Here is a 13,917-nt window from a genome sequence, read left to right as displayed (position 1 = left end):
ATTCAGGCACCTCAGCCAAGCTGAGATTCTCCTATGAGACTCCAGGCTTATTTCTTGCCCCGTTTTCAGATGGCTGAGACCAACCCGTTCTTTGTGCTGTTCTCAGGGTGAAGATGTCCTCGTCAGAAGCTCAGAACTCATCTATTCTGGAGAATTAACCAAAATCTCTCACCCTCAAGCCAAGAGCCAACAGAGGATGTTCTTCCTCTTCGACCACCAGCTTGTCTGCTGCAAGAAGGTAACCCCCAGCCAGGCATGAATGCTGGTTACTAGTGCTGAAGAATTTCAGTGAGCTCCCTCTCCACCCTTAACACTTCCTGGCATCACGTGCTCCTGGCACCAAGACTCCTCTGTGTGTTCATTGCAGTATTGTCCCTGATGTCCTGGGGTGTTCTGTGCCCCTGAACACAGCAATGCCACTAGCCTAATTCTCATAGCAAGAGAAAAGCATCGCACTACTCCTGGGGTTGGTGTGTGGGGCTATTTCACACAACTGGAGTATGAGCACTGTCACCCATTTTCTTTTGAATATCTTATTTTCCAACTGCATTTCCACCTGAGATCAGATTCAGAAGGTACCTGCAGCTTCATGCTGGGCTGTAGGCCTTGGCAGGCAGGAAGCCCCTGCTAAAATCACACGTAAGTCTAAGTACAGCCTGTGCTCTTTTGCCTAATCTAAGTAATAAAAGAGCTCCTCCTTTATGGAGCCACTGAGAGGTATCTGCCTCTGGAATGTCAGACCTGAATATGCCAATGATTTTCTGCCTATTATGCAGGTAGCTCCAGGTAACCTAGCCATGAACCCCTCATGCCTTTTCACTGTTCTGACAGTTACTTTTCATTGTCAACACAAAACCCAAGAGCTAATTAGGATTTGTTTTGCTTTCTAACTGGAACTGGAGAACTCAAATAGTGTTTCCTGTCAGAGGCTTAATGAGGATTTGGGAATCTTCTCGTTCAGAGCTTCAGGTCAGCAGATACACCCAACAGGACACACTGCCTGTCCTGGCCCCACTGCCAGAACAAACCATGTGGGTCCCTCACTGACAGCAGTGCCCACAGCAGCTCAGCACTCTGCAGTGCCACAGAGTCACATCCAGTGCCCAGACTGGAACCACCCCATCATATCAAAGGAAATGACTCTTTAGGACAAGAAACAGCAACATCTGGTGTGACCTCTCTTCCAGGACCTTCTGCGCAGGGACATCTTGTACTACAAGAGTCGGATCAACATGGATGACATGGAAATACTGGATGTGGAAGATGGGAAGGACAAGGACTTCAATATCAGTGTGAAAAATGCATTTAAGCTGCACTGCCGAGACACTGAGGAAGTCCATTTATTCTGTGCAAAAAAGCCTGAGCAGAAGCAGCGCTGGCTGAAGGCGTTTGAAAACGAAAGGAGGCAGGTGCAGCTCGACCAGGAGACAGGTATGGAAAGAGCAGTGCTGTAGGACAGTAGGGTTTTCATTTTTGTGGGCTCTTTTCCTTTTTTTTTACCAAGCAGCCAATGCCTGGGAGGGCAAGGGCAGGGAAGCCAGTCCATTCTCCAGCCCAGCTCTGGCTGCTGAATTGCACATTCTGAATGAATCTGTGTAATTAAAAACAGCAAACCACCAGGAGCAGTGTGTCCTCAGGGAGGCTAACGTGTCTCAAATGAGTTCAGGCAGGGCTGACAAAACAGTAAATACATTACAAATAGGTTCCACTGTTCTGTAGTACAGTGTGAGCACCCAACCTGTAGGTATATACAGAACAGGTTCAGTTGAGGGTTCTCACTGTCAGAGAGGGTTTGAGTTGTTTTGTCCAAATCTTCCTTAATTCAGACTACTGTGATCTAGTAAGACTTCAGCCACAACTTTCAGCAAAGTGTGGGGTGAAGGGCAATAAATCTTGCATGAGAGATGGGGAGAGTTGTGCAGCATAGCACAGGCTGGAGGGAGCAGGCTGTGCCCTTCCAGCCTTGGGAGTAAGTGTAGCCCATGAACTTTCACCTCAGGCATTTGCCTACCCCTGTGTTTCCCTTACTGTCTTCCCCTGAGATACGAAATGATGACCAGCTACTGCCAAACTCTATTTTCTCTTCCAGGTTTTTCAATCACTGAGGTGCAGAAAAAGCAGGCAATGCTGAATGCCAGCAAGCAGCACCATGCTGGGAAGCCCAAGGGTGAGTCACAGCCAAACACAGGAACCCTGTGAGAATGGGGGTGGCTCTGTACTTACTCCATGGGAACAGTTTCAATGAAGTGGCATTAACAAACACTCGAGAAGGCCAGAGGGTGAGCTCTGATGTGCCAACCTGCAGTACAGTTCCTGGTGAATTCAGATGGCCAGGGTCAGGAAACTATTCCCAACTTCAGGAGCGCTGAGCACTGCGCACCGGCCAGTGCCCAGCCTCGCCCTAGGAGCCAGGCTCTTGCAGCAGGATGGCATTCCCTTTGTCAAAAGACAAGTTTTGTAGTAATCCCATCACACAGAGAGGGTCCTGCAGGTCACAGCTGCAGTGACTGTTCCTGCCTGGGCAGTTGTGTCTGTGGAAGATGCTCTGAAACCTGCCACTTGGGCAGGGTGCCAGGGTAGGTACCATGCCTGAACAGAGCTGTTAAACCTGTCAGAGACAAGGACAATTTAGCAGCAGCCAGGGGAGTGTGAACTCAAGCAACAAAAAGGAAGGTTCCTGTGCCTACCGTGCAGTTGGCTGACGATGCTACCTTCCCCTTCTCTCTGTTCAGAGGAGGAGGTGCCACTTGCTTTCCTCTGAACCCACAGAGAGGCAACCACATCCCCTTGGTGGTACCAGCCAGCACTGAAATCCCAGCCACAACAAGGAAGCTTGGCTAAATTTCAAAATAGGTCAGCAGTAAGATTTGGCTGCAAACTGAGGGAAGTTTGGAAGAAGGCCAAACCTCTCTAACAGGGCAAAGCCCTTAAGCATTAAGAGACCCAAGCCAAGCCTGTCCTGTCCACTGGGCAGACACTGACCATTCCTACTCAGAAATCCAGTGCAGGATGTTGAAACAGGCAACAGCAGCACTTGCACAGCAGCTGCTTCTCCCAGCACAGCCAGAGGCACCAGTTAGGTTTGTCATTAGTGATGAGCTGCAGCTCTTTAGCCCTGCTGTTGTGATGGCAGGCACATTTCTGACAGCATCAGCTCTAATCCTGAAAAGCAGTGCTGTAAGTAAGGATAAACTAAAGGAAGGGTAACACTCAGTTCACACACTGCAGCTTTGATGGGGACAGGGGGAGGACAGGGTGGGGAGGGAGCTGTGCTCAACTAACCCACTTCCCATCTCCTCCTCAACGCAGCTGTCACCAGGCCATACTACGACTTCCTGATGCGGCAGAAGCATCCCACGCTGCCCACCACGCTCCCCCAGCAGCAGGTGTTCATGCTGGCTGAGCCCAAGCGCAAGCCCTCGAACTTCTGGCAGAACATCAGCAGGCTGACACCCTTCCGGAAATGAGGACAACCCCGTGCGTGTGCCTGAACCCCTTCTGAGAAAGCACTTTAGCCATGAGTCCTGGGAGGTGGAGCCCAGCTTCTTCCAATCCTTTGTTTACAGAGGATGGCACGTGTGCTCCTGCCTTCCCTATTTATTTTGCAGCCCGACTGACCGCGCTGGCTCTGCGGGGACACTGCGAGTGTCGTGCCAGTCCCGGGGACCAGCCCTGCACAGCGCCCGACGGGCAAATCTCCAGGAGGAGCTCACAGGAGGGAGCCTGACATGCTCCAGCTGAAGTGATTTGGCTTGTCAGCTGTACTTCGACTCACTCCTTCCAACTGTGAGCACCACTGCTGTCTGGCAGCTGCCAGAGGGGATGGCAGCTCATACACCCACCGGCCCCACGGCCACTGCCCTGCCCAGAACAACCTTCAGAGTCACTGACAGTGCATTGTCTGGGAGGGCCATAAACTCTTCTCCTGTGCCCAGCCCCGTGTCCTCAGAGACCTGAGCCTCCCACGTGTCCAGCTAACTCAGTCAGCCCTTGCAGGCACTCGGAGCACAGTGAGCACTGCACTGTGACCTCCTCCTTTCCTCTAGTCCAACACCACTGGTGAACGCTGTCGTACGTTAAACTGTGCCAACCTGCAGCACGAGGCAAGCTCAAGAATCTCTCTAGTGGGTTTGAGTTACGTAAGTTAGAGAAAAAAATGTGCCTAATTAATACCATACTCAATTCCTTAGATTGTCTCTCCATCATTCTGCCATATTTCCTGGCCAATGAAAATGCTCATTGTTTGTAATGTGTTTTATTTATGGTAAAAATCAGAACTGTGTATTTTGTAAGTCTGTAATTGTTCTTGTCAGATGTTGTTAACTTGATGCCTGTTTTGTCTGTTTAATTTTTCCTTTTTTTTTTTTTTTTTTAAGAAAGGTCAATATTTGCAAACTTAGCTTCCAGAAGTCAGTGTCTGCTGAAACCTGATTGTTATGCAAACTCCCACAGACCCTCAAATTTAAGGGTGTTACTGACATTTTCAGAAACTGAGAACCACTTTAAAAAGGCCTAAATTTGGCATAAAGAGCCTCACTTTAAGTACCCAAGTTTCAAACTGTGGCCAAAAGAATTAATATAAAACTTGGTTATCAAAAAGAAAGATTTGCCTTACCATAGCAAGAGTTAGAAGCCATACTGACTGAATTCCCTAGCTTAGGAGACATCCCATGACAGTGGAAGGAAGACACCTGCTCATTCCAGCTTGATGCTAGTGTGAGTGAGCACTAACTGTCTGCAGAGCTCACAGATCCAGTGTTTGTTGATGCTGTAGCTGACTGAAGTCTGGTCATCCAGGGATATCTGAATTCAGTAGCATGTATAAAGTCCTTCTTGCACTATATCTTCCCCCCAGACTAGGGGCAACATTTAATTTCATAAAGAAACTTGTAAAAGTGACTCTCAGCCTGTGTTTGTCTCCAACATGTCTATCTGTGTGAATTTGTTTCTCTTCAGTGTTCCTGTGGAGATTCTGCTCTTGCAGCTCAAGGACTGCTTGGCTAGAAGGTTACCCTCAGAGCAGCAATCCTGTGGGGGGGACAGCCAGGGACACAGACTGGACTAGAGGGTTGCTGGTCACTGGGAACACTCTGCACTGGAGAGGAGGGTGTCAATACTGGAGGGTAAGGGGAAAGATGGAAGAAAAATCAGACTAAGAAGCCATTGAGATCAGGCAGCTACAGCAGTACTGGCGTAATGTCCCTTGCAACACACAAACACACACACGTGCACACAGGCCCAGAGACACCAACACACAGGCACTGACAGACACCCCAACAGACACCCACACAAACACCAAGAGGGGAGAGAGGGAGAGCCCAAGAGAGACCCTGACACAGACACACACAGGAACATCAGACAGTTGCAGCCAGCACATCTCAGAAACAGAAAGCAATTGTCAACGTTTGTGTTTACCCTTAGTGTCTGCACCCTCCTTCCCTTATCCATGGCATGTTTGTTTTGATTGGCCAGGAAGAAAAATTTGTTGATCAATTTTCTCAGTTAATCATCCGCTTTGTAGTACGGGAGGGGACACAATCCCTCTGCCCCAATACACACACACATCCTCTAAGTATGACCAGTTCGTGAAGGTGCATAAGGTTCCTCATGATCTTGTGCAGTTGCTGTCTGCATGTGTTCAAGGGTGGAGATTCCCCAAAACCTCTTTGTGTTCCTGTTCAAAACCTCACTCTCCCCATCAGGAACCAAGTGCTGACATCTATTCAAAGTTCCCCTTGCTGCAACATCTGATCTGTTTTGAATCAGTGTATTGCTTAATACACTCACAGCCTTACATCTACACAGAAGTCACTCCAGTAGAAATCCTCACCTGTCTCCTGAGAGAAGGAGGGTGACAGTGGCACAGGACCCTGGAGTGCAGCAGCTGTGACATTAACAGTGCCCTGGCTTCCCCCGCTGAAACGCACACAGGAACTGGCAATTCTCTGTGCAGCAATACTCCAAACAGTAAATATGCATTGAGTGGTTTAAGCTACCACATCACTGCTTACCTCTTCCAGAACTGACTTCATCTCTGCCCAGTGCACAGTCATCTACAGACACACCTTTTTCCAGAACTCAAATGTTTAAGTGCCAAACCAGACTCCTCTGGCCACAGAGCAGCCCAGTTCATGAAGCGTTAAATACAGCTGGTAGAGAGAAATACATTCTCCACTGGACTATCAGAACTTTTTTCAAGTGCCCTCAGTTGGGTTTCTAGCCTTGCACATCACCTTTGGAGCTAGGATCCAACCCCTCTACGCACGGCTGAGCTCAGGCACGAAAGCTGAGCACACTGAAAGCAGCAGAGTTACAGCAGTGACACTGACAAACAGGTAAGGCTCAACCCCACTGTGTTCCACACACCCACTCCACAGACTGCTTGAAAGACAATGTCATCACAAACACATCCTTTGTTTCCTACCCAGCACTACTACCCGAGTCTCCAACCACAACCCCCAGAGCTTCCTGAACAAACGGTATCAGATATCTGCAACCTCCATTGGGTTTAAGTGATTACACATTCAAAAGTCATGTCATCCCCCAAGTTAATCATTAAATGGCAAAGTCTATTACGTGTCAGACAGCGGTGGCAAACTAACCAACACAACTTCCCTCCTCCTCACCCTGGATGAAGCCATCCACAGGAGTGTGGCCAGCAGGTTGAAACAGGTGATTCTCCCCCTTTGCTCTCATGAGCCCCACCTGGAATGCTGTGTGCAGTTCTGGTGCCTCAACACAGGAAGGACATGGAACTGTTGGAACAAGTCCAGAGGAGGCCACAAAGTTGGTAATAGGACTGGAGCATCTCCCCTGTGAAGACAGGCTGAGGGAGCTGGGGTTTGGCTTGGAGAAGGCAGTGTGACCTCATAGCAACTTTTCAGGTCTGAAGGGGCTCCAGGGGAGCTGGAGAGGGACTCTGTGTTAGGAACTGCAGTGATAGGACAAGGGGTAACAGGTTCAACCTGAAGGAGGGGAAGTTTAGGTTAGCTGTTAGAAAAAAGCTTTAGGTAGCCGGTGGCTGCCCGAACCCTGGCAGTGTTCACAGCCAGGCTGGATGAGCCTTGAGCAACCTGGTCTAGAGGGAATGTCCCTGCCCAGGGCAGGGGGGCTTGGCACTAGATGATTTGTAAGGTCTATTTCCAGCACCTAAAATTCCATGATTCTATGATTTCCAATGGAGTCACTCACACAGTTCTGCCAATGAACAGTAACCAGGGACCATGTGTAGGTCAGAAAGCACAGTGTGCAGGTTCACAAAGGAATCAGCTAAACTTGTAATAAAAGGCTTTCTGGCACATAAACAGCAGATCAAGTACAGCCTCTGCCAAGTTCTCTGAGCTAAATAGACACCACCACCTTCCCAGCTTTGCTAGAAGTGTGCATGTGAACCATGAATAAGCAGAGCTGTGATATGCCAGTACCCAACTCCTCTGGATATGAACCTTCTACATAGGCCAGAAACAAGCATTTTTCATGTGAAACAAACTGAAGCTCTTGACCTGGGTCTCAACAGCACTAATCCTTCTGAATTTCAGGGTAGAACCATCCTAACTACTCCAAAATTCTAAAACTTCTACACCTGAGTTACATAAAGGGACAAGATTTGACCCAGGGGTGGGTTTTTTCAGGGGTGTTGTCTCTATCTGTCTCCTCTGTAGCTATCCATTTAGGAAGCTCCCTGTGGAAAGCTATGTTTCTTAATGAGCTAAATCTGCCCTAATTTCACTTGGTCAAGTAAGACATAGACTTACGTAAAGCACATGAAACAAATCAAAAGAATGATTTGCTGAAGCTGAAGTCAAGAGAACCAGTGGCTGCTCAATAGTGCAGATTCTGCTCTGACAAAACCAAAATCATAGAATCATAAAATTTAGTGGTTGGAATAGATCTTACAGATCCATCTAGTCCCAACACTCCCTGCCATGGGCAGGGACACCTCCTCATTTCAACTATTAATTTGGAATAACTGCTTCAGACAAGGTGGGTGTATACACTGCTCAAGTTCTGATAGCATCAAAACCAGTACAAACTGTCTTTGTACTAACTCAAAATAACTAGATCAATCCCTGTAAAGAGAAAAGCTCCCTCAAAGCAGCGTTGAATCCCTTTGGTGGCTTGCCTGTAACCAGGAGAACAGTGGTGTGTCGGGGGACGGGGCCTGTTCCTGACCAGCCTAGCCCACTGCCTCACTGCTGGATGCTGCAGGTGATTCCCACTGTCTCAGACACTGCTGCACAAAGCCAGCATGGCACTGTCACCCAGAACCAACAGTGGCTGACCACCGAGACCTGGGTGTCCCAAGAGCTTCCCAAAAAACATCAGGGAGCCAGGCCTCACCATCACCAACTGGGACTACTGAGAACCAAGGCACCTGTGAGGAACAGGCACTCCAGAGACTCAGCTTCAGACTGAAAATGCTACATCGCTTGGGATGCCCGAAGGACAGAAGTTACTTTTTTAAAAATAAAAAGGCCTTTCATTTTTTGCAACGTATGTCACAATATCAGACTGTGCTCCTCCAGAGCTGCTGTAGTGGAAGCACATCTTCATGTACCAGCAGCATTAAAAACATCAGAGGCAGGACTGCTATGTAAGGATCAGTGTTTTGAACAAGTACTGTACCACTCACCACCCAGACTGCTGGGGAGCTCTGTCAGCACCTGGGAGGTGGGACAGCATCCAGCAAGTGCCGATTCCTTCTGTACTGTTCCTACTTCAACTGTTTTAACTCTCCTGTCAAGTTGCACCATACACCTGCTAATGAGGGCTATGGCATTGCAATGCCCATTTGGCCAGTGAACGTGTACAGTACTGTTCACATCTCATCCAGCTGCTGAAGTCTCAGCCTGTGCCTGCTGCTGCTCATGTTTCCAACCAAAGTTAGCAGGACATGCCACTGCTGCTGACACCAGCTGCACCACACTGGTATGATCCCAAGTCTCAACTATCATGTCCTGTACAGCCTGACAGCAGAACTCCCTGTCCCAGAGCTTCCAGCCTGGGCAAAGCTGTAGGATCAGGCCTTCAGGCAAGTAATGGGTTAAAGAATAACAGCTTTGGAAATGGAGATAAATTAACTGGAAAAAAATTGAAGTGTTTTCAGCTGATTTTAACCCAATGAAGGCACGGTGGTGTTCTTTCGGTCTGATAGTGCTGGGGAGGGAATCACTCTTCCAAGCAGCAGAGACAATTAATGCAGCTTGTTTCAGAGCGAAGCCAGCGCAAGGTGGCACTCAGCAGTGTGCCATGGGAGAAGACAATGCCTCCTGCATTTTCTTGCTGAGTGCTAGGCAAGCTAGGGGATCACAGGGGCCTACCACATGCTCCAGAACAGCAGCAGCCTGGATTCACTTGCCTTTACACTCACAGCCACACAGGCTCAGGAGAAGCTAAAGGGTGCTCTTTCCCAGCTTGTCCTGTCTCGGGATTAACACCTCATACCACACTTTATTTCTCCTCATGTCTCCCACGTTTCCTTAACAACAAGTTACATGACTGAAATCCCATGGCTTTGGCAGTGCTGGCAGCTCTAGGGAAAATGCAGGCTGCTTGTTCCTTTTGCTTACCACTCCTGCCATCTCCCTTCCTGCAACTGCACCTCTCCTGTCCGCACGTACTGAGCTGCTTCTTGCACAACTCTGCTACCAAAGCAACTCCCTGGTCCACAGACTGTGCCAAGTGAACCCCTGTGACACTTCCCCCAGACCTCTGTACCTTTGTGACTGCTTACATATACATTTGTGAGATGGGAAATAAACAAGCTATCAACTTTACTCTTTGTCTAATTCTATCATCCTCCTACAGAACACTAACTCCTGAGTATACAAAATCAACCTTTATAATCTGCCAAAATCACACAGAGCTATGTAACAGTATTCTGCTTAGAAGTTCCTTCTATCTTGCAACACCTGCTTCTTCCCCTTTTCTAAGAAGTAGCAGCCTGCCTGCCCCCACCCATTACCTTGATAATAATTTGTGGGGTCTTTTTTCCTTTAACCTCCAGCAATCTAAAACAATATCCTTGCCATCAAAATCACACCCTCAAGAAAAACCCTACCCCCAGCTACAGCACATCAGCATTCATGCACTGAACCAGAAGGTACTGCATTTGAACACATCTAGGAAGTTCACATGACTGCAATTGCTATAAGGCTGGCAAAAGCAAACTGAGGGAAGGTGTGTTTCCCTACCTCTTTCTGAAGCATCCATTTGTCCATGTATTTTACCCTTCTCGCCCAGAAAAGAAAAAGCTATTGTAAACAACTACAAAATAGTCCCTAAATGTAAATATATATACAATATAGCCCCAAAAATGTAAGTAGAGCTGTGGTAATTTAAGCTGACACAGCCGAGCTACTGTAGGTTATTTGTACCCACAAGGCTCCAGAGTCTTCCCTCTAGGTCTGCCATTCTCTCTGTGACACACAACTTCCTACAGCCACCCAGGAGCTCTTGCTGCTGTACAATTTTATGTTCATTTTAAAGTGGGACATGGCCCCCACTCTATTCTGGACAATTAATACAAGATAGCTAATGGATAAGACAGGATAGCTAATAGCCTGATGGATATTGAAATAAAACACAGGAGGAGCACTTAGCCTCCCACACGCAGGTCAAGCATTTCATCCATGTAATGCAGAAACACCTACTCTAGCACTGTGACTGACACTTCCTACACAGAAAAATTCCCAGCTCACCAACAAAACTATTTCTGTTACCTGACTTTGTTTACAGCGAGCCATGAAGTTTAGAATCTAAAGCAAGATGTTAGAAATGGAAAACTTTTGGTTTGCCCATGATTAGTTACAGGCAAACTTGAAACTCCAAACTTCCTGCCTTATTTCTGACAATATGCAACTGAGCAGATGCCTTCCTGGAAGGGGCTCTCTGGCTGCTCTCACACATTCAAAGCTGCCCCCAAAACGATGGAACTTCTTATCAATACATCTAACCTTCACAGCAAGTACCTGACTTACCAGTAAATGAGTGGAGAATAACATGCATCACAATGTCACTGCAAAAATGAATCTGGGAAGAGGGAAAAACCAAACCATTACTGACCCATTGTTTTGGGAGTTCCATGGACACGTTTAAAACAAACCTGCAAGAACCCCCACATACAGAGTTCAGTACCACATTCTTACTGTGTGGAATACAGTATAAAGTTGTGTTTCACAGCAACAGACCCCGAAAGCAGATACACCAGGATCCCCCTAGTCCAAGTGATCAGCTCCACTCAGCAGAACACTGTTTCCCTTTATAGCATCCCAGATTCCAGCAACCCACTGGCTGAGAATTATGAATTTTCATCAGCTCCAGTGCTCTGCAAAACACCCCCAAGCCTATCCCCTTGTAACATGAAAGCAATCCCAGGGTAAGTGACCAGCAACTAGCCTGAGGTAAAACACACAGAAAAAAAATTGACCAGCAACTAGCCTGAGGTAAAACAGACAGAAAAAAAATCTGTCCATGGGATTCCCAGTGCTACAATTTTAGCAGCTCAGCTACTCAACTGACTAACAAAAACCACAGGTAGTTCCCAGTGCTACAATTTTAGCAGCTCAACTACTCAACTGACTAACAAAAACCACCGGTACTGATAATCTGGAGAACCAAATGCTATTCCTGCAGATCGATGCAGTCATGTTACACATTCCTCTTCCAAGTGTTGCTTTTCCCAGGAATGCTACCAGGAAACTGATTGTTATTTTTGGAAACCTACAATAAATGCAAATAGCCAGTTAGTTCCAGGAGTACAGTTCTGTTCCCCTGAAATACACACAATTCCATTTTAGCATTAGTGCTTTAACCACCCACACACCAAAGAACTGTAATAATTACCCTCACCTCACTTCCCAATTCCTTTCCTTCTGGGCAACACTCAAGACACTGATTAACAGCTTTCTGCTCAGGGCCTGTCACCTGTGAAATAGCATTGATCTGGTACCAAGCAAATGCTGAAGTATTGTCAAATTACATCTGTTCCATTTCCCTTGCTATAAGCTATAAAATAAAGTAATAAACCCCTCAAACCCCAGAAATGCCCCAAAAAGGAATGTGGCAGGGTTGCAGATCTCAGACAGGGCAGCTCAGAGCAGCTTATTCCCCACTGGGGAGCCTTTACCACTGTGTTTCCTTAGCCATTAAGAAACCTTATTGAGAAAAGTCACTTGACCCATTTCAATGTTTTGCTTTGCTTCAATTAATCACCACATTTCATTAGCTTAAAGAGTTTAAATGTACTGTACTGTGCTCCAGCCACAGAATCTTTTCTGTAAGGATTTCACCAAAGACAATAGGAACAAAACCACAATAAGCAACACAAGTCAATCTTTATTGAAAACTGAAGTATTAATACATAACAATTCTTGTTACAATAAACGTGCTTTTAAGAATTTAAATCTGAGCTCATCTACTCATTGAATTGCATAAAAAATAAAAAAGTATGAATTTTCACAATTGAACTGGCTCAGAATGGAATCTCCACTCTTGGTGTTGATGCGATAGTTCAATGCAGGAGTGAGTGATGCCTTAAAACTTATTCTGGAAGACAACATTGACCTAAACTTAAAAAAAAAAGTACCAATACAACTGTTCCTAAGACAGTTTTAAAAAAAGTCATTAGAAGGAAACCTGTGTCTATCTCATAACAAACATGGAGAACTATTACTGGGCCTCTTGTACTTCCATTGCATGCACTCACTTTTTCAAATCTTAGACAGGAGGGCAGCCAATAATAGCATTACAATTAAAAAAAACCCCACTAACAAATCCATTCTACTTAAAACAAGTCTGTACAGCAGCCAGCTAAAAAAGCTTTCCCAGTTTGCCTGCTAAGTGCCCAAAAGTCACAACGGTTTAGAAAAGCCACGTTCACTTTCTTGATGTTGAAACTTCAGAGCCCATAAATTGTTTAGAATGCTTTTAAGAATCACCTCACTACCTGTGAAATTCAGATGTTTCAGTGTTATAGTCAATCCACACAAGAGAATGTTTCCTTGTCCCCAGGTAAGCACTGTTCCTCTTCCCTCTACAACACACCCTCAGCACCCCCAGAGGTGCACACAGTCTGCTGAGAGTCCTCACCCCTCTGGAGATCTCAGAACCAATTCAACTCCCGGTGAGCCCTGATGCACAGCCTACCCTACCTCTGCTGCAGGTGTTTCTGCCAAGTGGCATTCTGCCTCCTCACACCGGAGGGTCTCTGCAGGAAGCTTAGAGCTGACACAATACAGGATTAGGAAGCTGACGTTAATTAATGAGAACAATCTGAAGGAGCTTTGAGTGTTCACAGCCAGGGGCACGGCCGAGCTCCTGCAGTGACACCTGCTGCAGAAGGCTGGGCTGAGCCAACTTCCCTATGGAACACTGCACCAGTGCAGCCCAGGCCTGTTCCCACGGAACACAGTGATTCCCTGTGCACAAACACAGCCTAGGGCATCGGTGCTGACCAGCTGCAGCCATGGTCTGTCCTGCCCACAAGCTCCAGCTGAAGCATCACTACTGCTCACACTGCTAGGATGGCAGATTTACAGACGTGGTAGTTACTACTCCTGCTATGAGTTTAAGCCTAGAATTAGGTGGTAGTATGGGATTGCTGTGCCAACCTATCCAAGCAAAACCCAAATGAACAGTGTACAATACTGAGCTGAAGCACTAGGGAGTGATTCCAAGGAGCAGTGCAGCCAGAATGCCCCATGGAGAGCAGTCATGCTGAGCACCCTGGTGCACAGATCTGTACCATCAACTACCCTCAGACAACACTAAGACACGGTGGGACTTAGAGGTGGTGGTGGTTTGGTTCTGTTGGGTTTTTTCTGTGGATGAAGCAATACAAGGAAGAACTTCAACTAAAATAAAGGACTTTTTTCATCTACCACTGCACCTAAGCGTTTAACTTGCATAGTACACTCC

The 13,917-nt window shown here is 46.9% G+C and overlaps 1 protein-coding gene across 1 annotated transcript in view; it reads left to right on the top strand.

The window, feature by feature from the left end:
• Positions 1-3,467, top strand: part of ARHGEF4 (Rho guanine nucleotide exchange factor (GEF) 4) — a 16,538-nt gene extending 13,071 nt beyond the window's left edge. The window contains exons 7-10 of the mRNA XM_009077175.1: positions 107-238; positions 1,188-1,431; positions 2,090-2,167; positions 3,310-3,467. Of these exons, the coding sequence (XP_009075423.1) occupies positions 107-238; positions 1,188-1,431; positions 2,090-2,167; positions 3,310-3,467 (612 nt within the window). The remainder of the gene's footprint in view (positions 1-106; positions 239-1,187; positions 1,432-2,089; positions 2,168-3,309) is intronic.
• The last annotated feature ends 10,450 nt before the right edge of the window (positions 3,468-13,917 follow it).

This window comes from Acanthisitta chloris, unplaced genomic scaffold (genome assembly GCF_000695815.1).
Source record: "Acanthisitta chloris isolate BGI_N310 unplaced genomic scaffold, ASM69581v1 scaffold25536, whole genome shotgun sequence".
Lineage (NCBI taxonomy): Eukaryota > Metazoa > Chordata > Aves > Passeriformes > Acanthisittidae > Acanthisitta > Acanthisitta chloris.
This window is presented reverse-complemented; position numbering and strand designations above follow the sequence as displayed.